Source organism: Scardinius erythrophthalmus (genome assembly GCF_964197995.2).
Source record: "Scardinius erythrophthalmus genome assembly, chromosome: 18".
Classification (NCBI taxonomy): domain Eukaryota; kingdom Metazoa; phylum Chordata; class Actinopteri; order Cypriniformes; family Leuciscidae; genus Scardinius; species Scardinius erythrophthalmus.
This window is the reverse complement of record NC_138238.1, coordinates 39944851-39971668: the sequence shown is the minus strand read 5'-3', so window position 1 is coordinate 39971668 and position 26818 is coordinate 39944851. Positions and strand designations below refer to the sequence as shown.

The 26818-nt window shown below is 39.6% G+C and overlaps 1 protein-coding gene and 1 long non-coding RNA gene across 2 annotated transcripts in view; one reads left to right on the top strand and one right to left on the bottom strand.

Moving 5' to 3' along the window:
* Window positions 1–15336, bottom strand: part of dnah9 (dynein, axonemal, heavy chain 9) — a gene marked incomplete at its 5' end in the record, with an annotated part of 119007 nt that extends 103671 nt beyond the window's left edge. The window contains 18 exons of the mRNA XM_081391983.1: window positions 111–277; window positions 1376–1598; window positions 2420–2844; window positions 3543–3739; window positions 3850–3985; window positions 4092–4333; window positions 7093–7348; window positions 7428–7554; window positions 10043–10111; window positions 10211–10325; window positions 10419–10569; window positions 11021–11137; window positions 11223–11390; window positions 12027–12260; window positions 12908–13119; window positions 14696–14826; window positions 14913–15071; window positions 15164–15336. Coding sequence (XP_081248109.1) covers window positions 111–277; window positions 1376–1598; window positions 2420–2844; window positions 3543–3739; window positions 3850–3985; window positions 4092–4333; window positions 7093–7348; window positions 7428–7554; window positions 10043–10111; window positions 10211–10325; window positions 10419–10569; window positions 11021–11137; window positions 11223–11390; window positions 12027–12260; window positions 12908–13119; window positions 14696–14826; window positions 14913–15071; window positions 15164–15336 — 3302 coding nt within the window. The remainder of the gene's footprint in view (window positions 1–110; window positions 278–1375; window positions 1599–2419; window positions 2845–3542; window positions 3740–3849; window positions 3986–4091; window positions 4334–7092; window positions 7349–7427; window positions 7555–10042; window positions 10112–10210; window positions 10326–10418; window positions 10570–11020; window positions 11138–11222; window positions 11391–12026; window positions 12261–12907; window positions 13120–14695; window positions 14827–14912; window positions 15072–15163) is intronic.
* A 2701-nt stretch (window positions 15337–18037) lies between these two features.
* LOC308706756 lies at window positions 18038–22641 on the top strand. The gene is made up of 3 exons (XR_014032088.1): window positions 18038–18373; window positions 20569–20696; window positions 21953–22641. It is a non-coding gene; the product is annotated as an uncharacterized lncRNA (long non-coding RNA).
* The last annotated feature ends 4177 nt before the right edge of the window (window positions 22642–26818 follow it).

Genomic DNA, 26818 nt, shown 5'->3' with positions numbered 1-26818 from the left:
ATATTTGATGAAGTTTGCATCATTGATTCTGTAATGTTCCTGTTTATTACTATGAAGATGCTTTGAAACAACTCTCATTCTCAGGCACATTCTCAGAGACTCTTCTGTACCTGAAGAAGTCGTTCTTGCGGAACTGCTCCCTGAAGGTGTATTGCTGCACATCGAACGAGGCACATCTCCTGCGTAGGTTGGCCACCTCGCTCGCCTGCAGCGGCGCCACGAGCTGCTTCACCCCCACAGCCTGCTTCTTCATGTTGGTCCACTTCTCTGGCAGCACCTGTCCATCAAACACACAGAGCAGTGCCACGCTGAAAACACCAGCATACATGATGATAACCGCTAGCAGAACATGCTAGCCACTAGCGTATTAAGGCCAGACACTACAGGCAAACACAGTGTTTTTTTAGGCATCTGTCAACTTTGAGATTGTGGGCTTTTTGGCTTTTCATAAAGTGTTTTTTTCAGACTAGTGTAAAGAAAACATCCAAAATACACTTTAACTGTATCTTTTAGAGTACTTTATCTATGTGCATCTGTAGATTTCACTTACAGTTTATATCTTTAAATTCCTCCTACATTGAGCCATAAATCTCCACTTCAGTAACACTGAAACACCAAACTTTACAGTGTTATTCTTATCTATATTCTGAAGGTTTTAACAGAGGGGTTTGTTCATATATAATTTTCCTGATTTTATACAACATTTTATTCCTAAATAAATGGTGAAAATGTATTTATTTTGGCTGTTGCCAGTAATCTCTGATTTGTGCACTGATAAATAGAGACATCCAAAATCCCCTAAAACCTTTATAGACTCTAATATATATATATATATATATATATATAAAATAAACAAGAATTTTTAACCTGACTTCATCCAATGTTCAGATTTTTTGTTCTAAAAATGTATGCAATTTAGTGCATATTTAATTAGATAACGCCTCATTTGCATATTTAAACAACATTTCAGAAAACTTGTAATAGTGAAGTATGGTGATATCTATTAGTTTACCCTATTCATCTGGGGTGTCTTGTAACTAAGGGACATTCTTACAAAGTTTTTAGAATTTTTCTTGAAAGATTCCTTAAGTTCTTTCTTAAGAAGCTTCTCCTGAATCCGGCCCGGACCCATCATGGGAATGCATGCTTGTTTAAGCTGGCCTTTTCCACAGCAGTCCGAATAATCCTTCATTCAGTATATGTACCCGCAGAACATCAGGTTATAGAACAGTTACTGCTAATAAAGTTTAAGATCGTCATTCTGAATCCTAATGGGTCTGAGCCGCATTTAAGCAGTTTAATGTCTTTATCTATCAGCGTTCAGCTAAACCTTCCCTCAGAGGCCACACTATCAGTGTTTGATGCAGACGCTCACCTCTAGCTGCTTGTAGACTGCATCTGGGAGCTCTTGCTCATACGTCTTCAGCAGATCGATGGTGTGTTGCAGAGGCTCGAACATCTCGTCTGTAGCGCTCTGCCGGTCTTTCAGCCCCATCAGGAAACCCATCATCCCCTTCAGGCCCTCGTAGTCGCCCTCCTCCACTGTCTTCCCAAAGCCAGCCTCAGTCACTCGGATGAACTCTTCCAGGTCAGACAGACTACAGATCACACGGCACACAGATCACAACAGATACTGGGAAATGAAATTCCAGGACTTTTCAAGCACTATTTTTTGGTTTTCAAGGACAACAATCAGAGATCTCACTTATCAAACAATATCTTTATGTATCTTTCAAATTATAACAAAGGTAAATAGATAAATAAAAATAATACAACAAAACGGCACAAATGAAGTGCAGCAGATGCAATGACTGCGGTGACTTTAACTATTAAGAGGATACTATGACAAAGATATCGCTTTCCTTATTCAAACTGATTTTTTCTCCCTTGAATATGTATATATATATATATTGACCTGAAGAATGAAAGCTGTATAATATACTTCAGGGTTCCTCAAACGGGGTCCTGGAGGGCCGCTGTCCTGCACAGTTTAGCTCCAACCCTGATCAAACACACCTGAGCAAGCTAATCAATGTCTTCAGGATCACTAGAAACTCACAGCTAGGTGTGTTTGATCAGGGCTGGAGCTAAACTGTGCAGGACAGCGGCCCTCCAGGACCCAGTTTGAGGAACCCTGATATAGGCTACTTGAATAATTATATGAGCAATATCACGCTCATAGCTCTGTGAAATGGCTCTATATTAATATCAGATGGGTGTGAAAAGATATAATTGAACACTGTTCTCTAATATAGCCTACTGTCTTTCAATAATTCAAGCACCTTTTCAGAAATATGGCTGTTTTCAGGGGTTTTCCAAGACTTACATTTCAAAACGTCAAATTCAAGCACCTTGTATGAAATCAGGCAGAGTGTTTTGCAGCTTCAGTTGCCTCTGATTAGCTGCTCAGTGCTTTTACCTGTTAGTGACATGATCAATGAGATGCTGTTTGAACATCAGGCTCCACTTCTTGATGACGTTGAGCAGGGCAGCTTTAAAGGCTCGCGCGTCGACCCTCATCCAGCCCTCGAACACATGTATGGGCTGCAGCCGCTGCACCTCCTCGTACAGGCGCTCGTACGAGTCGACCTGCTGCCGGAAGCTCTCGAGCGGCGGAGGGGCTTCTGGGACGCCGTGCTCAGCGTGGGCCTCGATCTCCTCGCTCGTGAGGATGTGCCCGTACAGCAAGAACTGCTGCATGAACTCCGCTCGGTCGTCCACGTACAGGTAGGCGTAGCGCTCGAGGGTGTTGCGGTACTCAAGGCACTTTCCCATGATCTTCTCCACACGCTCCATGAGAGTTTGCCTCATCTCCACCAGATCCCCCATGTCCTCCATATCATCCTGAAGGAACAAGACCACTGTGTCAATATATCCGCTTGTAAATAACATGAACACAAAATCGTCTGCTCTTGTTTTAATACACGTTTCTGGTTTCAGTTTGTTCTTTATAATCTTTTGAAGACCAGCATACAGGGGTCGTTCTCAGAGCTCTAGCCAACGCTGTGGCCATGTTCTCTCAAAGTTATGAACAAACATTCTTCCAGAAATGTTTTAGAACGTTTGTTCAGAGTTATCTGGTCTTTAATAATGTTCTCTAAATGTTAGCACAAACACATCATTTAAAAATCATTCGTGGAACATTTTTCTGAAACGTTTTAGTTGGATGTTCGTCTAACGTTTTTTAAATGTTGTTTCAGAGAACATTCAAAAGAATAATATACAATGGAATGTTTCTTTAATGTTTTAAAAACTGGACATTTTGAACATTTATAAAACATCCAGAAATAGCATTTTCATCACTTATGGAAAACTAACTTAATGGTGGTAAAACATTTTTGAATATATTTGTGTTTTCCGGGAATGACTCGATCTGCCTTTGAAATTACAAATGTTCAGCTGACCTCATAGACCCTTCTTCCCTTTTTCACACTTCAAGCTTACCATGTAAAATGTATTGGACCCGTTTCACGATGACTTTAAAGAAGACAGTGAAGGATCTTTGAGTTTCTTCACAGCTAAACCCTGTTGAGCATCAGTACCTGATAGTGTGGGAAACCGATGTGCTCAGATAACCGTGGCACAAGCGTGGAGATCCTGAAGACGTCACTGATGAGGCTCTCCACCAGATGAGGGAAGCCGTCGGAAGCCTGAAACTCCAGGGACGGGCGGAACACGATCTCCGGAGCCTGCAGGCACAGCTGGGCCTCGAAGAGCGGCTCCAAGCCAGCGCTCCCGTCTGTATGGGGGAATCGTGTGTTACGGTCTCACTGAGGAATGGTAGGAACGTCTAGGGAAACCCCTATGACTACTTTTAGAGAGGCTTAAAAAAACAGTTAGAAAGCACACCTGTGTTTTCCATGAAGAACTTGAGGGAGCTCTCAACAGCATCGAAGAAACCGTCGATGAGCATTTCATCAACGTACTCCACATAACTCCTCCACTGGGCAGAGGACGGCTCTGCTTTAAACAGAGACAAATTGTCCTGAAACAAAAGAAGAACAAAAGAAATGTTGAATCGCTCCTTTAACATGCGTCATTTTGTCAGTTGCCATTAGACGGGATTCCCACTGGCTTTTGTCACCGCATACTTTCAGTAGCTGATGGATCTTGGCTCCTGAGGCGCGGATGTGGTTGTACGTTCTCTCCAGATGCTCCGCCTTATCATCCAGGTTTAAGAGAGTATTTTTCTTCCCCTCCTTCCTTTCAAACACTGGCGTAGTCCAGCTCTTCATGATAGTCTGGATCTCCTCCACATTGTCCTTCGTCCTCTGCAGCCGTTGCTCCAAGTCATGTACCATCTCACGTTTGTCCTGGATGTATTCCCAGATTCCTAACACATTAGAAAGGTAGATGTTTTAGTTAGAGTATTCTAAATCAAAAGAGTGGATTATCATGTCATTTCAAACCTGACAATATGGACATTTGCAAAGGTAATTTGTGGTGTGTTCGTTTGCATTGTAAAGAGCAGCATGAACATTCTGCTGAACATCTGCTTTTGTCGGAAGAAGAAGAAAATCATACGGGTTTGGAACATGACAGTGAATCATTCCTTTAACAAAGTACAAAAAAAGCTTGATTTAGAGACCAGACTTAAACACAGGCTTTACTTTTTGAGCGTATAAAAAAAATAAGAATACTAAATATAATAAACTCAATCATGAAATAAAAACAAACTGATCAAAGTTTTTTGATCAGAGCTCTATGGTAATAAGGTAACACTTTACAATGAGGTTCATCAGTTAACATTAGTTTACTACATTAGTTAACATGAACTAATAATGAACAATACTTCTACAGGGTTAATTAATCTTAGTTAATATTAATTTCAACATTTACTGATACATTATTAATATCAAAGGTTGTATTAGTGAACATTAGTTAATGCACTGTGAACTAACATGAACAAACAGTGAACAGCTGGATTATTATTAACGAGCATTAACAAAGATTAATAAATACTGTAACAAATGTATTGCTCAGTGTTAGTTCATGTTAGTCAATGCATTAACTAATGTAAACTAATGAACTTTATTGTAAAGTGTTACCAGAATAAGTGCTGTGAACAACAAAAAAGAGATTTGTCTGAGATATTTTATGGAAAATGTTCCTATTAGCAGCCAGATGTCACTGAGATAAGTGTGTTGCCTTCGTTTGGACTGAAGGAGGCTGATGTTTCGGCAGATTCGAGTGTTCATGATGACGTCCAGGGCCGGCCCTGACCAATTTGCTGCCCTAGGCAAGATTTTACCTGGTGCCCCATGCATCACAGCCCATTTCACCCCGTCATTGTGTTCATGATTATTTAGCATATATATATACACACACACACACATTACAGCCTAAACACAAATACCAAGAGCATTACATAGCATTCAAGTCAAGTCCCCATTATCTTTTATAGCACGTTTTACAATACAGATTTAATGTGAACTTTGCTATTTTGAATAAACCTGTAAATAAATATCATTACTAATTTTGGCAAATAAATTTTAAAAATGCCATATACAGTACAGGCCAAAAGTTTGGAAACATTACTATTTTTAATGTTTTTGAAAGAAATTTCTTCTACTCATCAAGCCTGCATTTATTTGATCAAAAATACAGAAAAAAATAATATTGTGATAATATTGTAATTGGTTTTCAATTTATTATACTTTAAATTATCATTTATTTCTGTGATGCAAAGCTGAATTTTCAGCATCATTACTCCAGTCTATCACATGATCCTTCAGAAATCATTCTAATATGAGGATTCATTATCAAAGTTGGAAACAGTTCTGCTGCTTAATATTTTTTCATAACCTGTGATACTTTTTAGGATACTTTGATGAATAAAAAGTAAAAATAGAAGAAAATGTTTTAAAAATATAAATCTTTTGTAACAACAATATACACTACTGGTCAGTAATTTGGGGTCAGTCATTTTGTTCTTTCTTTTTTTTTAAATAAATCAATACTTTTATTCAGCAAGAATGTGTTAAATTGATAAAAAGTGACCGTAAAGATGATTTATATAATTAGCAAATATTTTTAATTTATTTTTAATAAATGCAGTTCTTTTTAACCTTTTATTCATCAAATATATTAAGCAGCAGAACTGTTTCCAACACTCATAATAAATCAGAACATTAGAATGATTTCTAAAGGATCATGTGATAGACTGGAGTAATGATGCTGAAAATGCAGCTTTGCATCACAGAAATAAATGATAATTTAAAGTATAATAAATTGAAAACCAATTATTTTAAATTGTAATAATATATCACAATATTTATAATTTTTTTTATGTATTTTTGATCAAATAAATGCAGGCTTGATGAGTAGAAGAAACTTCTTTCAAAAACATTAAAAATAGTAATGTTTCCAAACTTTTGGCCTGTACTGTATCCCCCCAAAACTGCACAACTGTAGAGTAAAACATTAATAAAAAAAGTGATAATAACAAATGCGTCTTAAAACTGACATGATTGTTACAAAATCACACAGTCTGGGGACTCTGGAGCTCTCAGAACAACTGCTAACATTAAGTTATATAAGGTAAAAATAACTGCCATGAAATTATAGTATCTTACTCCTATGCAATAAATTGTTCATTCACTACATCACTTTACCTCTGTCTTTATCCCCTTTTATCCTCTTCTCTTCTTTTTGGCACTGTATCTATGGCAGACTATGCTCATTTATAATGTGTCATGTAAATTCGGCCATCCGTCACAATCAGGAAACTTCACCGTGTGTAGAACTGGCGCGAGCTTCCAGGCCCGTGTGTTAACAAAAGCAATGCTGTCTACATTGGATGCGGCGTCGCGCACGCTACACAACAAATTACCAACAACTGATCGCACGCGCTCTGTTTCTGACGCACTTCAAGCACTCGATGGGCGGGGGAAGATTGATGAGCCGGACTTTTTTTGCTCTATTTGGTAGTATTTCGAATTAATGGTTTTAAAATAGTATTATAAAAAAAAAAGTAAAAAAAAAAAAAAAATCACTCGTTCACTCATTCTGGCGCCCCTAGCATTTGCCTATTCCGCCTATGCCGCGGGCCGGCCCTGATGACGTCTGTAGCTGGTCTGGATAGATCTGTACCTGGGCTTGTCCAGCAAAGGCTCTCCTCCGCTTCTTTGAGCTTGGCATCGATGTCTGTCAGCTGACTCTGGATCAGTGGCATCTCCACCTCCAGCACGGTGCTCATCACTTTGTTGTACCAGCTGGTTGTGAGCTCCAGATTGGCCACATACTGCCACAGCAACTCCCTCTTGGAATAGATGTCCTCAGCCATATCTGGGATGGCCTCAGCCTGTCTGGCCTTCAGGTACTTCACCTCCCGCAGAACCGACACCAGCTGCAGGACCAGACAACACTCTCATTCAGCCCATGGAGAGCTATATTAGCATGCTGAGCACACGCGTGTGTATAGAGACCTGCGGGCTGAAGTTGACGGAGATGAGTCTTGTGCGGTGCGCTCGGGATATCAGCGGCTTCTGGAGATTGAACTGTGACTTCTCGGCCACAGAGCTCGTCCAGATGTCGTACAGCTTAGAGGAGTATCTGAAAATAAAATACAAAATTAGCAAGACAATTACGGACATTAGTTTGATGTATGCCAAAATTAAGGATTTCAATGAATAGTTGCTCTTCACACATCAAACGTTGGTGGTGCTTTATTCAAATGTATTACAAGTAATTCATGCAACTTGTGTGCAATAAAGCTACACAAATCTGACTTTAAGCTGGAATTTCTTCCTCTACAGGATCTCTCAAATCTCAGATGTCAAGCATTGCACAACATTTCTGAAGATGGCATTTTTGCATCAATACAATCGCAAATCAGATTTTCCTGCTGCGTTGGAGGGGAATGTAATCAGTAAATAATGGCATGAACTTAAGTATGTTTAGAGGACTCTGAATATAAAGCCACTTTTATATGCATTGTTTAGTGGAAACCTTCGCTGTCTGGAAAAGAGCAGCTCGGACATTTTCTCAAACATCTTCTTTTGGCTGAGTCAATTATTAGATAATGTTGTAGAGGTATATTATTATTCAAAGGACCGTCGAGGGATTGGGAATGGGAATGGGATAGGCCATGTTCAATCCGGGATCCCTGTGAACACAACAGGCAAATTTTTAAGTATTCAAATCTCAATCTTGCACATATTATGTGCAGATTACACTCCTCCAGCATCAAATCCTTATGTAAGTAGGATTGCATGTGTGTGAGAATGATTGAACTGCTGGTTCTGACCAAAGCTCAGCATTCATCACTCGGCTCCCTGTACTGTTACAGTAATCTCTTTATAGGCCTGTTGTGCGAGACTGTACACTCTGGCCTTTATTGGATTTCCGTGCGCTTGGTGTGGTGTTGATGGTCTTGTTACAGCTGCAGAGCTGCGGTCCACCAAATCAAATATCTTTTTGCTTCACACAAGTCATACATCTCACTGACAAGATATTATGACAAGAGATACCAATAACATCTCCGGCTAAATCGTGTTTCCGCAACACCAGTGATTCCCATCATCTAACGAGGGAGCTTAATTCTGACTGGAGAGAACACAGATCTGGCTCCTTGGGAAATGCATAATTAGTTTCTCATATGAAGGGAAACTGCATGCAAAACACACACATGAACACAAGTCCTTGGTTACACATGCAAGCGCTCTTGTAACACTCTGTGGGCAGTCGCGTGCGTTCCTGCGTTAGCTCCGCTATACAAAACCATCGTTCATGCTGTGCTATGGAAGCATTGCGCATAATTGGAGAAAATGAGACCCTGAAGTAATAATCTACAGACACTAGCGCCTTAAATGAGCAAATAAATCATGTTTATTTGTTTATTCCATGTAGAGCCTGAAGGTCCCTCAGCAATACCACCCATATCTCCTACTTACACCCTGATGCTCACGCTTGCAGCAGAGCATATATATAGGTCCTTCAATAAAAAGGCCCATTTATTTTAACAAAGGTGGATCATAGCGGTCTATATATTGGATAAATAAAAATTGTTCATCTGGGTTTAGAGTATAAACCGGGACACACAATGAAAATAAACAAGATTAGTAACAGGGATTTAAGATACTAGGGATTTAATTGGACAAATACATTTGTAATTGTTTTAATGTGGCATTTGTATAATTAAAAGGAATAATAGTAGTCTCTTATTGGCCTGTTTAGCTGAGCCTTCCATAGAACAAACAAAACAATCCCTAAAAATGAATAAAAGACACATTATGAGGCCAATTCTCAAAGCACAGACAAACACCAACAAACAAGTTGGCCGTTGGGTTTAGAATTTTATGAAAAATAACTGTTGTTATCATGAAATAAAATTACTCATTCAGTGATATTGTCACGATCCCCAGTGAGAGTGCCCGTCATTACCACCAGAGGGCACTCTACCCCGGACTACTGTCATTCCCTCATGAAACTACATTACCCATAATCCTTTGCCCTGACCATCATCCATTATCACATTCACCTGTGTCTCATTATCTTGTTCACTCACCCAATATAAGCCTGGTTCTTTCCGTCATTCCCTGCGAAGACTTGTATGTGTAACACGGCATTTCTGAGTGTGTTCCCTGGATTTGTTTGACTGGACTGATTTCCTGTGCTCTGACCTTTTGCCTGTCTTTCACTATGATTGAGGATTACCCTTTCATTAAAACACTGCGTTCGGATCCTCACCCTGCGTGTCTCGGAGCAGTTCGTAACAGAAGACTTCGCCATGCACAGATCCAGCAGCCGAGAAAGACCCAGACCCACCGTTGATCCAGCAGTTCCACTCATCCGTTTACAACAAGATAATGAGACCCGGGTGAATGTGATAATGGATGATGGTCTGGGCAAAGGATTATGGGACATGTAGTTTCATGAGGGAATGACAATAGTCCGGGGTGGAGTGCCCTCTGGTGGTCATGACGGGCACTCTCACTGGTGATCGTGGTCATGTCACCCACCCTATGTTCTGTGTGTGTCTTGTTAGCCTGTTAGCCCCCTGTGTGTACATATAGCCCTTGTGTATATTATATAAACTGACCGCTTGAATTGCTGCATCAGCTCATCGTATTTCTCGATCACCTGCTTTCCCTCCACAGACTCCAGACACCTATCATAACACAAATAAAGATGTTTAATGATGAAAACAAACTGTTGGGCGATTCCCAATCAAGCCTTCTCAAAAAAACACAAAGCATAAGATATTTACGGGTAGTTGATGAATCTGAAGTTATTGTAAGGGCTTTGTATGCGTTCCTGCAATTGTTGGACAAATCTCAGTCCTCCAGAAACCACAGGCATGTTCTTGAAGACAGGAGAGTAACCTGGAAGACCAGTAAACAGTTATAAACACAAGATGAGATAATAGCAAACACCCCAGTGATGTTACGTGTCGATAATGAAGACGAAGCCCGAACCCTGGGTTTCCTCTTTCTGCAGGTGATTCTGGAAGATCATCTTGCAACATTCCAGTTCCTCCTCAAACATTTTGATCAGCCTGGGATATCTAGTCTCAGCATCGGCTGCTATCAGGGGTCGTTCCAACAGTCTGCCAAACATCAACAAAACCTGCCAAGCAGAGACTCTATGAAACTGTGTTGGCATTTTTGTATTGGAAAAACAAACACAAATGCTTTCCACCAAAGACATACTTTTTATTGTTATGGTTCATTGCACTATCAACTGCAAAAATCAGATATGCTAGTAATGAAAACATGTTCCAGGGTGGAATATTCTGCTCGTTGCGAGTACAGCTCAGAAATAAACAAGCCCCTAAAGTGTGTTTTCTTCTCCTGCAGGGTTCAGACTGAGCTCTGTTAAAGATCTCGAGTCCGTGGAGATTTGTGTGCATTCCAGTCTTAAACACAGTTCCTGATCGGGACTTGATAATGTGCAGGTATCCATAACTCATTAAAGACAGTCTATGTCTAATGTCCCAGCGAGCATGAGTGCAGCTCCACAACAATAAACGCTTTCACAACATTACTGTACTTTTACACTAACAGAAAGTGTTGCCCACCTTGAAAGCGTCCTCCAGTCCAGACGCATCATCAAAAGCATGACCAAAGATGGCACCCAGCTGCTGGTCAGAGCCGTCCACAGTGCGCTGGAGCTCCATTAGAGCTGCTTCAAACTCCTGCAAACAAGCACGCTTTAATCAAGGAACGCCAACCTGCCATCTGTGCGTGTGGTGCGTGTTGTTGCAGAAGTTGCCCACTTACCAAATTACAAACATCAAAGCAGTCGTACGGCTTCTCTGAGAAAGTCTTGTATTTCTCCAAGAAGGATTGATGTAAGTGCTGGACTTTATGGCAGAGAGACTTTCCTTGAATGCCTCCAAACTCGACCTTCTCCAGCTTCATCATGTCAACTACCGTCAGCAGGAGAGTCTAGACAGTGGAAATGAAAACAAAAACAGACAACACTGTCTTCATATAATATCACTTTTTCCCCCCACATAATTCCATATAGCTTAGTTACCCAGAACGCCTGTATCATTTCAGGATTAGGGCCCAAGCATACGCTATGCACAATTGCACACATACAGTCAGACCTAAATCTATTCACACACCTTCAACATTTCTCACATTATCAGTTTATTCGCTATAGTTTAGAAAATGGTAATAAAATATGAGCAGAACTCAGTTGATATTTGACTGGTTTTGTCCGTCCTTCTGTTAGACTGTCTCACACATGAATTATGTTGAATATCTGTCAGCTGTTAAATTTAACTACACAATTAGATAATACCAAAAAGGTCACATTAGCAATTAAATAAAAAACACTTAAGAAAACATGATCAGGTCAAAGTGTCTGAATAGTTTTTGGTCCCAAATTTTTATACATGTCACTGGTAGTCACTGTATGAAGAATTGTTGGGTATAATATGTCACAGTTTACTTTATTCTGCTCTCCTCACTTACAGAAATGAGCTATAATAGACGGAGTAAAAAAATATCAAAAATGGCATCTCTGGTGTCTGAATAATCTTTGGTTGGACTGTATGTGAACATGCAAGTACTTACTTCAATTGCTCTCAGTCTCTTCATGAAGTGCTCCAGCCCAACAAACACCAGGAGTGGGGAGAAATCCCACGGCAGAACCGTGTTCTCGGGCCTCTGGTACTGACTCAGGTTGGCCCGTCGGTCCTCGTATGTGTTCCTGAAGTACGTCAGCACATCCACAGCCGTCTGCACTCGCTGGAGGCTCTCCTGCACGTCTCCTTTCAGGACGTCTTCTGGGTTCAGGAAACTCCGGGCCTGGCGAGTAAGTGAAGCGCTGACACTTACAATAACGTCCCATTAGTTCACGCACCAACTAAAATTAACTAACAATGAGCAATACATTGTATTCTACATAATACATCTTTGTTAACATTGGTTATAAAAAAATAATTTTAGCTCAGTGGCCAGTTGCATAACCTTAGCCACTATGTGTTAAGAACTAGCAGTTTGCCAAGGAGTAATCAGTCTTATTTTTCAGTTTAAATAGACTAATCAACGGTTTTAAGTAACTGACTTATAAAAGTTATGACCATACTTAAAGAAAAAAAATAGATGACTGACTTGTAAGACGAGTCAAAGTGTTCTATGCACCTGGCGGCTGCTCTATTAAATAATATTAACATATTTGTGCTTTTAATAATATTAGTAATTGTTGAAATTGAAGTGAACTACTATAAGATTAATGCTTGAGAAATATTATTCATAGTTTGTTCTCATTAACTATTAATATAACATTTAATTGTTATACAACGGAACCCTTTCAAAAGGCACTAACATGTACTGTACCATGTGTTTCTTTAGGGTGTGATATGGGTAAATAAGGTACAGGTGTACCATCTGAAAGGGCACTGCCCCAGTGACACTGGTGTACCTGTAAATAAAGTGTTTCTAGGCTAGAATACCTGCTGGATGAGGAGGTTGCAGATCTCCTGTAGAAGCACGATGACTCGGGCCGGTTTGTTGTAGTATTTGGAGTTGGCCCAGATCAGACACACTGTGTGCATGAGGCCAGCGATCTTCCCCTTCACCTCACTGAAGTCTGCACTCTCCAGATCTTCCAAACGCTTCTCCATCGGCTTGAGGAAGGCATTGATGTTCTTCGCCTCATTTAGAGCTTTATAAACACAATACAAAATCCAATGAAGATTCATAGCTTTCATACATTTAAAGAGGACATATTATGCCCTTTTTCTACTCTATTAGAGCAGGTTTGTCCCAGTCTGTCAGTAACGCTCTGTTTACTTCCTGTCTCTATGAAGCCCCTCCTCCTGAAGAGCACACTATGCTCTGATTGGTCGGCTGGAGCAGTGTGTTGTGATTGGTCGAGTGTGTTTGGGAAATGTCCCGCCCCTTACCATAACCGCCAGTTTAACTGATATAGAGAATAACTGGAGCTTCTTCATGATCAACATTACACAGTAAATGTGTGAGGTCCATGCGTTCATGACCTCAAGGCTAGATTACTGTAATGCTCTGCTGGGTGGTTGCCCTGCACGCTTAATAAACAAACTACAGCTGGTCCAAAACGCAGCAGCTCGAGTTCTTACCAGAACCAGGAAGTATGACCATATTAGCCCGGTTCTGTCAACACTGCACTGGCTCCCTATTAAACATTGCATTCATATTAATATATTGCTGATTACTTACAAAGCACTAAATGGTTTAGCCCCGCAGTGCTTGAGCGAGCTCTTAACGCATTATAGTCCGTCACGTCTATTGCGATCTCAAAACTCCAGCCAGTTGACAATACCTAGAATATCAAAATCAAATTCTGAATATCAAAGAGGTCAAATTCTGGCACGTTTACGTTTATGTTCATTAATGTGCATTGCCCCGGTAAATAAATAAACCTAAACCTAAAATCGATCCTTTTCCTATTTAGCACCAAAACTCTGGAACAGTCTTCCTAACACTGTCCGGGAAGCAGACACACTCTGCCAGTTCAAAGCCAGACTAAAGACACATCTCTTTATCCTAGCATTCATATAGAACATTACATTTCTGTTATTCAAATCAGATAAATGATTATTAGGCTGCATAGATCAGGTCAGCCGGAACCGGGGACACTTCCCATAAATCCTGATGTACTCGCTACATCATAAGAAGAATGGCATCTACGCTAATGTTAGTCATTCTGTTTATTCTGAGGTTTACTGTAGTCAGCCGGATCCGGGCCGTGTCCAGATCTGATGGTGGACCTGCGCCTGCACACGTTCACGACGCATCCCTGAGGTGCCAGCCTCATCAGCTCTGTGAAGGCCTCGTCGACACAACAGCATCAGCTCTGACCCACTCTGACCTCTGACCTGTAACGCTGCCAGGATCATAATCATACACTGTTCGCTGGTTGGCCAGAGGAGAACTGAGCGACTGAGTCTGGGTTCTCCCGAGGTATCTTTCTCCATTCTGTCACTGATGGAGTTTTGGTTCCTTGCCACTGTTGCCTTGGCTTTTGGCTTGCTTAGTTGGGGACATTTAATATTCAATGATATTATTGATCTGCCTTACTTAGGGTGGACGATAACGCAATTTTCTTACAGTGTGCTTTTCAGGAGGAGGGGCTTCACAGAGACAGGAAGTAAACAGAGGGTTACTGACAGACTGGGAAGAGACACAGATGAACATGGGGAAAGGCATCTTTAATGCATCACGTTTAAAGGCAAAACTGATGTGTGTGCACAACACTGTACCTTCCACAACATCCCGGAGCATTTTTGCAAAAGCAGGATAGTAACTGCTGTCGATGGCACGCAGAAGCTCCGCCAGCGTGGCCACTCTAGGTGCCTGGAGCTGACGGTGAATGCCCTCGAGGTCAGCAAGCCTGCAACACAACACCAAGTGGACAAACACGGTTGAAGAGCTTTTCCAGGCCAGAGACTGAACTCCCCGTGCCGGAGTCTCACTCACCTGGTCTTCCAGAAGCTCAGCTCTGCCTGAGGAGTCGGGCTCGTGCCCTCCAGCAACAGCTCCGACGAGTCCTTCTTCAGGACCTTGTACACCTGACTCGTCCAATCAACCACAACCGTCTCCATGGAATAAATCAGGCTTCTATCCACGTGATGCAAACTGCAAAAATATTACCAAACGAAGATGCAAATTAAATATTTCAGACAAAAAAAACAGTATGTTTATTAAACCCCAGTTTGTTTGGAAGCCACCTCTTATCTCCGTCATGAGGAACTTGCTCGAGCTTCTCCAGTCCTGGAGGCAAAGGAAGGAACGTTTTGCCTTTGACTTTTCCAATCATGACAAACACCTTGTTTTTAAGATCGTGGGCATGGCGGACGAGGTCCTGAGAGACAGCCTGAGGAACGTCCCGGTTGTTCCTCATATTGGACAGATATGGTTCCACAAGCTAAAATGAAGAAAATTAGACAATTAGACGATGGAATTTTATGCTGTGACAGTGTTTGTGGAGACTTTCAGTCAGAGACGCAGGAGCTACAGCAAGAGATACACCGAGATCTTACAGGAGTCGTTCACTCCAAGATGTTCATGTCTGTCTTTCTTCAGTCGAAAAGAAATAAAGGTTTTTGAGGAAAACATTCCAGGATTGTTCTCCATATAGGGACTTCAATGGGGTCCAACGAGCTGAAGGTCCAGATTGCAGTTTTTTACGATCCAGCCGAGGAATAAGAGTCTTATCTAGACAAACCAGCGGACATTTTCTAAAAAAAATTTACATTTATATAGTTTTAACCACAGATGCTGGTCTTGCACTCGCTGTGATGCGACACACTTTATATAATCAGGTATAAATGTCCGCTGGTTTGTCTAGATGAGACTCTTATTCCTCGGCTGGGTCGTGTCGAGACTTTGAAGCTGCACTGAAACTCACATCTGGACCTTCGACCCGTTGGACCCCATTGAAGACACTATATGGAGGAACATCCTGGAGTGTTCTCCTCAAAAACCTTCATTTCTTTTCCACTGAAGAAAGACTTGAACATCTTGGATGATGAGGGGGTGAGTAAACTATCAGGAGATTTAGATTCTTAAGTGAAGAACTCCTTTAACCCAGCAGCCTTTACTATAACCCAGTTTCTGGTGCAAAGTCTATAATTATATATAATTAGCCTATTGTCTCGTCCACCTGACCCAGTGTTGACATTAATGAAGCGGCTCCTGCTATAGTGACGAGCTGAGGCGCTTCTCTCGGGTCAAGGGTCACGGCTCATTGCTGGGGAACAGCTCTGGGGTTTTGTTGACCTACACTACATGTGTAAGCCGTGGTTCATCTGGAGCTGAAGTCGTGCAGGTCTCGGCATTACCACAGAAGGACAGCTCACTCCTCAACAGCACATTAGCACAGAGAACGCCCTCAGAGCTAAAGCTAGCGCTCTGTCAAGGTTCTCTCAACGTTAGGAACAAACGTTCTTCCAGTGAAGTTATTAGAACATTCGTTCAAAGTTATCTGGTCTTTAATAGAAATGTTCTCAAAGCATAAGCACAAAACATTAAACATACATCCTTCATGGAACATTTTTTCCTGAAACATTTAGGATTTCGAACATTCGGATAACATTCAAAAGTAACGTTCCCATTACGTTTCCGAAATGATAATGAAATTTTTGTTTAACCAACAGAAAACTATTTAAAACATTTAAAAAAATGATGTTTTGAATGTTCAGAAAACATTCAGAACTTAATGGGAAAGTTAGCAAAACATTTTTATAACACATTTGTTAGCTGGGCAGTTTCGTGTGCTAACCTTGGCCTACCTCTCATTAATAAAGTTATGTAACATGTTCAGCCGGTGGATCTTCATCATTATGAGCAGGTGTTTGAGGGCAGAGAAGTGCAAAACAAGACAACATCGCAGAAAAAGTCAATCTGAAAGCACTCAATTAATTCCCTCCCTAAAAATGATAAACACCACCTAATGTGCAAATACACATTCACTATCACTATCACAGCATGGCGATGCTTTCAGGACTTTAGCTGAACTGTGGAGGAGAAGTGCATCTGTAATGTTACAATTTAAACACACTGATTATACCATCAAGTACACTTTCTTCCACTAGACATTAAAAACACGGAGCAACATTCATTATACAGTATGTATGGGTAAAGAGAAATCGGCATTTGTTTATAATTTGTTAATGTTATGTGATATTAAAAATGTCATTTTAAAGTTAAAAGTAATTTAAATGAAATTGCTAATTTGGTTTCAATCAATTGTAGTTGAATATATAAGTTCTTTGTTCTGAATTATCCAATATGTGAACCGATTCTTTCAGACAGTTCTGCGGACTGGTTTGACCTGGTGATTCTTTGATAAGAACCGACTCAAATGAATCGTTCGGTTGCCAACGGACAGCACTTCTCCTGATTCTCAACAGCAAGCAGAGAAAACACGAAGGGATTGCTGAAATATTGTCAAAGAAAATAAAACTCATTAATTAATAAAACAGTTGTTATTTTAAAGTCGTCATTAAATCAAATGTGACGCTATTTACTTTATTAGCGCACATTACTAGTCTTGTGGTGATCAATTAACCAGTGCAAGTTAATGTGTTTGTCCTAGTAATCATTAATCAAAACCATTTTTCTCTGTTGTGCTATTTTTCCATGATATAAAGTTATTAATCTCAGTGAGAAAGCACGACGTTTGCCTGTCGTGATCACAGCCGGTATCGAGTGCTGCCCCCTGGTGGAGGCGCCCGGCCACAACACACTCCCGTTCCCAAGACGACGGAAAACGCAATAAAGTTGGGAAATACCCTTAATTATCTGTGACAAACCATAACATGTAAAGACAAAAAAAAAAAAAACAGAAATCAACTGTGTGGATGAAGATTGTTAATGATTTTAGGATTTTCAGGTGAGATTCTCAATTGATTCAGTTGTATGTAACGTTACGCCCTGCTGAGGTAAAATGTTCAGACTGCAGACTCAACAACGAGTGTTTTACCGTAATTGTACAGTATCATAACACAGTGCCGACATTATATTAATTTCATACTGCAAAAGTCACGTGACACGTTTAGGAAACGAGGCTTATTTACGTCATAACTGTTTAGAAACGTCTCGAAACAGTGAATCATTTTGCGAAGTAATTGGTTCAATTGATTCAAAGCTTTGAAAGCTTCGGTTCTCCCATCACTACTTAACGGCCGAGCTCAGTATTTTGACTGAATAATACAGTTTATTTCTCGCAAAACCTTATAGTAACTGTTATTGCCTCCCAAACACTTTCTATATATGGCGTGCGTCTCATTACGTGATACTTTTATTATATATGTTTGTAAGGTTTGAGTCTGGTCGCCATTGAAATGGAGGAGCACGTGCAGGACATGTTTCAAAATATCTCCTTTTGTGGTCCGAAAAGAAAGAAGGACACAAGGCTTTGGAACAACAACACCAGGGTGAGTTTCATCTCTTCAATGTTCTTTCCCTTAGAAATGCGTCACAACACTGAAGCAAAGTCGGTTGTAATTTGCAAATGTCTTTTAAAACGATTCCAACTCGAGACATAAAACTTAAGTTAGTTAACTTAACTTAATAGCTTTGCAGTTTGTATCAAACACTGTATTTGATAGCTAAAAAATGCTCTCATTAGTTGCTTTGGTTGCATTTATAAATGAATTTGTGTAACTCACAACCCGGCTTTACAATCATTTCGAAAATCTGATTGAGTGATTCATTTACAAAGAACCGATTCAATAGAGTGATTCATTAGCCAATCGGGCAGCGCGACCTCGACTCACCTTTTCCAAAAGCACCGAGAGCTCTTCCAAAGGAGAATGAGACAAACTTCCCCAAGTTAAATGTGTTTTCATGGTATTGACGGACAGCGCTGTTTTGCTCTGTTTCACAAAATAAGCAGATTTGTTTTTCCCGCGTCCCGAGAATCCGAGATTTGGGATAAGCTGTCCGGAGGAACCGAGGGACACGACGAGAGTCGTCTGGTCAGCTTTATCTAAAAAGTCCTGAATGACCTGTCGTTGTTCTTCTACGGCAAGACATTTTTGCCAGCGGTCAGACTTTAGATTAAACGTTTTTAATACACAGTTTTCTAAATGTTCATATCTTTCGTCCACTTTTGACTGCTCGTTGTTTTCCATTTTGCCGATGAGTTTAACTGACTGAACTGACTGGATCTGCTTTAAACCGCTGTCTCCATAGCAACCCCGTGTTTACATGATGGTCAGCCTGCTGTTGCTATGCCAAAGACAAACCGTCGGTTTATTCATTTAAATGCATCATTGTAAACATACGGGCCTTCATCTCTGACTGATGACGCGCTTTTAACGGTCATAAGCATCGTATTTTTAAAATACATTTTCATTTAAAATAATGTATGTACATTTATAACACTATATACTATGTATGATATTACACACAACAAAATACAGTCGCGATCACCTTGTCATATTTCTCTCTTTATGACTGCCTTTATGAATCTCTCTCTATTTGTTCCTCTTGTGGAAGTTGTGAAAACACTATTATTTGAGCAAATGGGAACACGAAAAATATATTTAATGTATTAATTACTAATTTAATGTAGTCTCTCATTTTGACGAGTCCGTCTACCGCATATGAGCGTCTCAAAAGTGAAAAGGGTCAATCAAATTTAACTTTTTTAGAACAAAATTAATTAATCATTCTAAAAGGTAGTTACAAATTAAACTTTTTTTTTTTTTTTTTTTTTAAGTGATGCATGAATGAATAGACAAGCCTGTTTGAAACACAGCTTTGGCTAGGAAGAAAAAAATGTTTGATGACATTTAAATTTTTTTAGATTAAGTTTAAGTTTTGTAAATGTGCTGTATTACCAACACAAAAGCAGAATCTGTGGTTGAAACTGCTTTGATATAAATGCATTCAATGTTTTAGATGCAATAAAGTTATTTTCTTACTCAAATATTATCAAAACTGCGCATCTGCAGCTCATTTTAATATGCACCACTTATACATGACCCGAGGCTTAATCTAGTCCCAGACTGAAACGCATTTCTTAAAATATGTTTGCCATTGTTTTGTCTCAAGATGCACATCAGTAATGTTTGATTTCTAAGGCAGGATTCTAATTCTAATTTAATATTCTAATTAAAGGCCCAATCCTGTCGGTGAAACATAACCTGTAAAATTAAAATTAGTTTAAAAATGTTAGTGAACAAAGACAGAATTGTACGGCGCTTTACTTCAGCAGCAGAGGACTGTTTGATTGACAGTGAGAGTGGGCGTGGCCCGCTGTAATTCATGCGAATGAGCAACTAGCACTGGAGGTCATGTGATCTGAGGTCTTGCTGATACAGTTCTTGGTGTTTTGGATGCAACATAAAAATGATAAAAGCGGTGCCAACTAAGTAACCAGATTCAAAAGAGCTCTAAATAATTAACACTTTTTTTAAAAGGAAAGCATGAAGACTGAAGCTTTTAACTAAGATTATTTAAAAGATGATTTAAAGCTTTTAACTTTTACCTGGAGAAGGCCGTGCCAAAATAATAAAAAACACAACTAACCAAATTCCCCAGATGGCTAAATGTGTGCAGAGCAAACACAGGTCTGTAGAGTTGCTTTCATATCTCGGCCTTTAATGAGCCTGCACTCTCTCAGCCAATCACAGGCGACAGCTGATATCAGGAGGCGGAGCTCTGAGGATGGACGGGAACAGAGGAGGGACAAACAAACACACACAGCAGAGAACGACAGAAACAAACAACAACAGTATGGGATATTGTACTGTAAGTAACAGTTATTAAAATTCTTATCCTTGAGTTTGAGGTTAGGTTAGGCCTGTTTCTGTAATCCATGAACAGAAGTGAACATAAATGAGTTTTGACTAGTGGTGGATTGTAAAAGCAGTTTTCACACCTGAGAGTCGCACCAAAGTTCGTGTTTTGATACATTTTATACATTCGGTAAGTTATACCGAATACTATACTCGAGGCTAGTTCACATTCGCCTAATGAACGTCCTCGTTGTGCGAACATTTAATGGTCGCCGGCAGGAGAGGAGGAGAAGACTGGAAGCAATCCTGCGGGAACATCCGGATCTTCCTGTAAATGGTCAGGAGTACAGAAGATGCGTTCACACTAGAGACGAACCAAACCTTTGCTCAGTTTGATCCGGACCGAGACCGCCTCTTTTCGTCTGAGCAGATTTCGTCTGTTTGGTCCGGGCCGTGGTCTGAGGAGGGTTCACACCTGTAGTTTTGATTCGGATCAAACTGAAAAGTCCGGAAATCCGGACCAAACAAGGCAGGTGTGAAAGGGCCCTTCGTCATGTTCGATATGTTTCATGTGTGTTTGGCTGATGAAGAACTGCTCTGGATGCAGGGCCCTTCAGAGGCCACTGGGTGGCGCTAAAAGAGCAGGTATTAAGAAGGATCATGTTGATTCTCTTCTGCTTGATTCCCTGAAAGGTTTAAAGGTTTAGGTTTAGGTTGCGAATCCTGTCTGGATGAAGTCTGAGTGAGATATTCTAGAAACTCTTACAGATCTAAAACTTGTGCAAATGATCTAAAAAACACTGCACATAGTCACATGATCACAAATGTACTTGTTTAATTAGTAGCAGAACTAAAATCTGAACTATTAGTTTTGTGTAAGTTCATGCACGTGATTGGTCACATGATGTTTATGGCTCACGTGATTGGCTCATTCTTCAGGTATTACATAGACCTCTTTAGTAACATCAATACCTGTCTGTTCGTACGCATTAATATGTCATTATTAATATACTGCAGATTTGTGACAGGATCCCCCTTCAGTGTGTGTGTGTAACACTGTCACACATATCACACACATATGAACTCTCTCTCTGCTTTCTCAAGCAATGCAATAACCTAAAATAAAAATGCTCATATTATCAGCGTTTATTTTCTGCATTCGCTGCTCCTCGGTTGAATGTTTTCCAGAATATATTATATTTCCTCTGAATAACTGGCATTATTCAACATTCATATCTGCTAACTGTAATTCGATCCACATTTCTTCAGGATGTCTGATTGCTGTGTGTGTTTGAGTAACGCAGTATCGCTGGTTATGCGGATATGAAGATTCATTCATCAGCTTGATAAGATGCGGGAAGTGGAACAGGGTGTTTAGAAACAAAAGGCTAAATCTGTTGGACAGCATTACAGACATGCATTCAGTGTCTCTTCATAACCAGTGGAGGGCGCTGAAGAAGCACCGGCCCGAAGAAGCAGGACTTCTGCAGAATATGATGATTAATCACTCCATCAGACTGGCTCTTAGTGAGAGGTGAATATCAAGAGCTTGCCGTGACGTCTGGGTCAGTTCTTAATAAATCTGTTAATTCATTCGAAATGCATTAAAATGCTGTTCACCCATAAAATTAATTCCCTTCTGTGATGAACATGTTTTTAATTCAGTTGTTTATGTCAGGGTGATACATAAAGAAAAAAGCCCTAAAATAAATTATTTTTCATCCCTGTATGAACCAAACCCATCTTAAGTGTTTGCTGCCAAAAAATGCTATATATTTTTTTGTTTTCCTGACCATAGAACACGTCCCGTTGGAAGTTCCAGTCGTGTCCGCTACTTTTCAGACGTTCTATGGTCAGATGAAACAAAAAACAATATAGCTTTTTTGGCAGCAGACACTTCGGATGGGTTTGGTGCAGGCATTACAGGAGACTCAGGGCTGTTGGCAAAAGGAGGTTGCAAAAAGTATTTAATAAAAGGGGGCAAATAATTGTTCACAATGTGTTTTGGAGAAAAACATTTATTTCATAATGTGATTTTCCCCCCACTTTCAATTCTTTTACTTCAATGAAAGGTTTAAAAGGTTACATTTTTGTATTTTTTAAAATAAAATATCAATATTCTACATCATACGCTATTTCTACGTCGTCATGCTATTTTTACGTCATAACGCTATTTCTACATCATTACGCTATTTCTACGTAGTTTTTCTATTTCGACGTCATTACGCTATTTCTACATCATTACGCTATTTCTACGTCATCATTATGCTATTTCTACGTCATTACGCTATTTCTACATCATTACACTATTTCTACGTCATTACGCTATTTCTACATCATTACACTATTTCTACATCATTACGCTATTTCTACGTCATCATTATGCTATTTCTACGTCATTACGCTATTTCTACATCATTACGCTATTTCTACGTCATTACGCTATTTCTACATCATTACACTATTTCTACGTCATTACGCTATTTCTACGTAGTTTTTCTATTTCGACGTCATTACGCTATTTCTACATCATTACGCTATTTCTACGTCATCATTATGCTATTTCTACGTCATTACGCTATTTCTACATCATTACACTATTTCTAAGTCATTACGCTATTTCTACATCATTACGCTATTTCTACGTCATCATTATGCTATTTCTACGTCATTACGCTATTTCTACATCATTACGCTATTTCTACGTTGTCATTATGCTATTTTTACGTCATTACGCTATTTCTACCTCATTACGCTATTTCTACGTCGTCGTTAGCTATTTCTACGTCATTCCACTATTTCTACATCATTACGCTAGGCTATTTCTACGTCATTTTGCTATTTCTACGTCGTCATTAGCTATTTCTTCGTCATTACGCTATTTCTACGTCGTCATTGCGCTTTTTTTGTCATTACACTATTTCTACATCATTACGCTATTTCTACGTCATTACACTATTTCTACGCAATTACGCTATTTCTACATCATTACGCTATTTCTACATCATTTCGCTATTTCTACATCATTACGCTATTTTTACGCAATTACGCTATTTCTACATCATTTCGCTATTTCTACTACATTACACTATTTCTACGCAATTTCGCTATTTCTACATCATTACGCTATTTCTACATCATTTCGCTATTTCTACATCATTACGCTATTTCTACGCAATTACGCTATTTCTACACCATTTTGCTATTTCTACATAATTACACTATTTCTACATCATTTCGCTATTTCTACATCATTTCGTTATTTCTACATAATTACGCTATTTCTACATCATTTCGCTATTTCTACATCATTTCGCTATTTCTACATCATTACACTATTTCTACGCAATTACGCTATTTCTACATCATTTCAATATTTCTACATCATTACGCTATTTCTACATCATTACGCTATTTCTACGTTGTCATTATGCTATTTTTACGTCATTACGCTATTTCTACCTCATTACGCTATTTCTACGTCGTCTTCGCTATTTCTACATCATTACGCTATTTCTACATCATTTCGCTATTTCTACATCATTACACTATTTCTACGCAATTATGCTATTTCTACATCATTTCGATATTTCTACATCATTACGCTATTTCTACATCATTTCGCTATTTCTACATCATTACACTATTTCTACGCAATTTCGCTATTTCTGTATCATTACGCTATTTCTACATCATTTCGCTATTTCTACATCATTACGCTATTTCTACATCATTACGCTATTTCTACGCAATTATGCTATTTCTACATCATTTCGATATTTCTACATCATTACGCTATTTCTACATCATTTCGCTATTTCTACATCATTACACTATTTCTACGCAATTTCGCTATTTCTGTATCATTACGCTATTTCTACATCATTTCGCTATTTCTACATCATTACGCTATTTCTACATCATTACGCTATTTCTACGCAATTACGCTATTTCTACATCATTTCGCTATTTCTACATCATTACGCTATTTCTACATCATTTCGCTATTTCTACATCATTACGCTATTTCTACGCAATTACGCTATTTCTACATCATTACGCTATTTCTACATCATTACGCTATTTCTACGCAATTACGCTATTTCTACATCATTTCGCTATTTCTACATCATTACGCTATTTCTACATCATTACGCTATTTCTACATCATTTCGCTATTTCTACATCATTTCGCTATTTCTACATCATTTCGCTATTTCTACATCATTACGCTATTTCTACGCAATTACGCTATTTCTACATCATTTCGCTATTTCTACATCATTACGCTATTTCTACATCATTACGCTATTTCTACATCATTTCGCTATTTCTACATCATTTCGCTATTTCTACATCATTTCGCTATTTCTACATCATTACGCTATTTCTACGCAATTACGCTATTTCTACATCATTACGCTATTTCTACATCATTACGCTATTTCTACATCATTTCGCTATTTCTACATCATTTCGCTATTTCTACATCATTGCACATGCGCAGTCCGTTCAGTTTCAGTCGATCAAGTGTTGACATATATTATCGATCGGATTATAAAAAGAATAAACCGCCCCTTTCAGTCCCATCGAAACCTCATTGGGATCGAGCTCAATCGGATCGTTGAAGGCGTTTTACATGAAGGCTTTTCAGTGCGATTGAGCCGTCAATCCGATAACTAGTGGATTATTTGGTTGCATGTAAACGTAGACGGTGTGAGCGGCTTTTAGAGTATTAAAATCCTCATCTCTGGTTGTGTGTTTAGCTGTTCATCATCACACACAGAGGAATGGCTCAGTTTACCCCACTGCAGTGTTCGGGTCTGCCATCAAGGCTTTTGTTTCCATGTGCGCTGCACAACACGTCCAGGCTATTTCTGTCCTCTCTGTTCTCTGAAGGGTCTTGACACATGAGAGATGCTGATAAACCGGCTGAGGAAGCTGGGTGTTTATCTGACGCTGGCAGAGCCGGGGAACATCCAGCTCCAGTTTGTGGGACAGTATCTCCACTGGCTTCTCTGGGCTGGAGAACACCGGTGGTTTGAGCGCCTCAGGCCATGACTGGACAATTTTCATAGTTTCACGCTTTGGTGGAAAGCCAAGAGCAACAGGCTTGAGCGAGACTCGCTCTGAAACCGGAGATTGGGAGTAATGGCCGTCTGGGGACCCGCAGTTCCACATATAACGCATTTACTGCGATCTAATGGAGGCCTTTCCCAATTTCACACACATACAGTCAAACCAACATGTATTCAGACACCTTCAGCATTTCTCACATTATCAGTTTATTCGCTATAGTTTAGAAAACTAAAATGGTACTAAAATATGAGCAGAACTCAGTTGATATTTGACTGGTTTTGTCCGTCCTTCTGTTAGACTGTCTCACACATGAATTATGTTGAATATCTGTCAGCTGTTAAATTTAACTACACAATTAGATAATACCAGTTTAGCTCAACCAATCACCAAGCAATGCTTCATTGTGTTCAGTGTGTGTGTAAAAAGAGCATTAGCAATTAAAGAAAACACACTTCAGCAAAACATGATCAGCTCAAAGTGTCCCAATCATTTTTGGTCCCAAATGTTTATAAATGTCACTGGTAGTCACTGTATGAAGAATCTTTGGGTATAATATCTCACAGTTTACTTTATTCTGCTCTCCTCACTTACATAAAGAAATATCAAAAAATGATATCTGGTGTCTGTATCATTTTTGGTTAGACTGTAATTCTGTGTGCTAATTATAACTTTAAGAGCTTTTAATACGTTCTGACAGCCTTCTCCGCAGCGCGCCTCAAACTGATGTGCTGGAACGAGCTTTTACTCAATTAAAGTATTTCTACCATCTGTCGTTCATTATTAACAAGAGCTTTTTTCACTCCTTCATCCACCTGTCATGACAACACACACATGAAGCCGCTCATCAGCGGACGCGTTCTGACTCGAGACATGATGTCACTTCTGATGATATCACAGAAAACTCTTACCTAGAAGCTCCTGGAATCACAAGAATCGAGTTCTGCTTCAAATTCCCTGAGCATTAAGTCAGCGAAAATGCGGCACAAGCTTTATTTGATGTTAAAGCGGGGCCTGCCTCGTGTGAACCGATGCCCAGCATGAGCAACTGCACTGAGG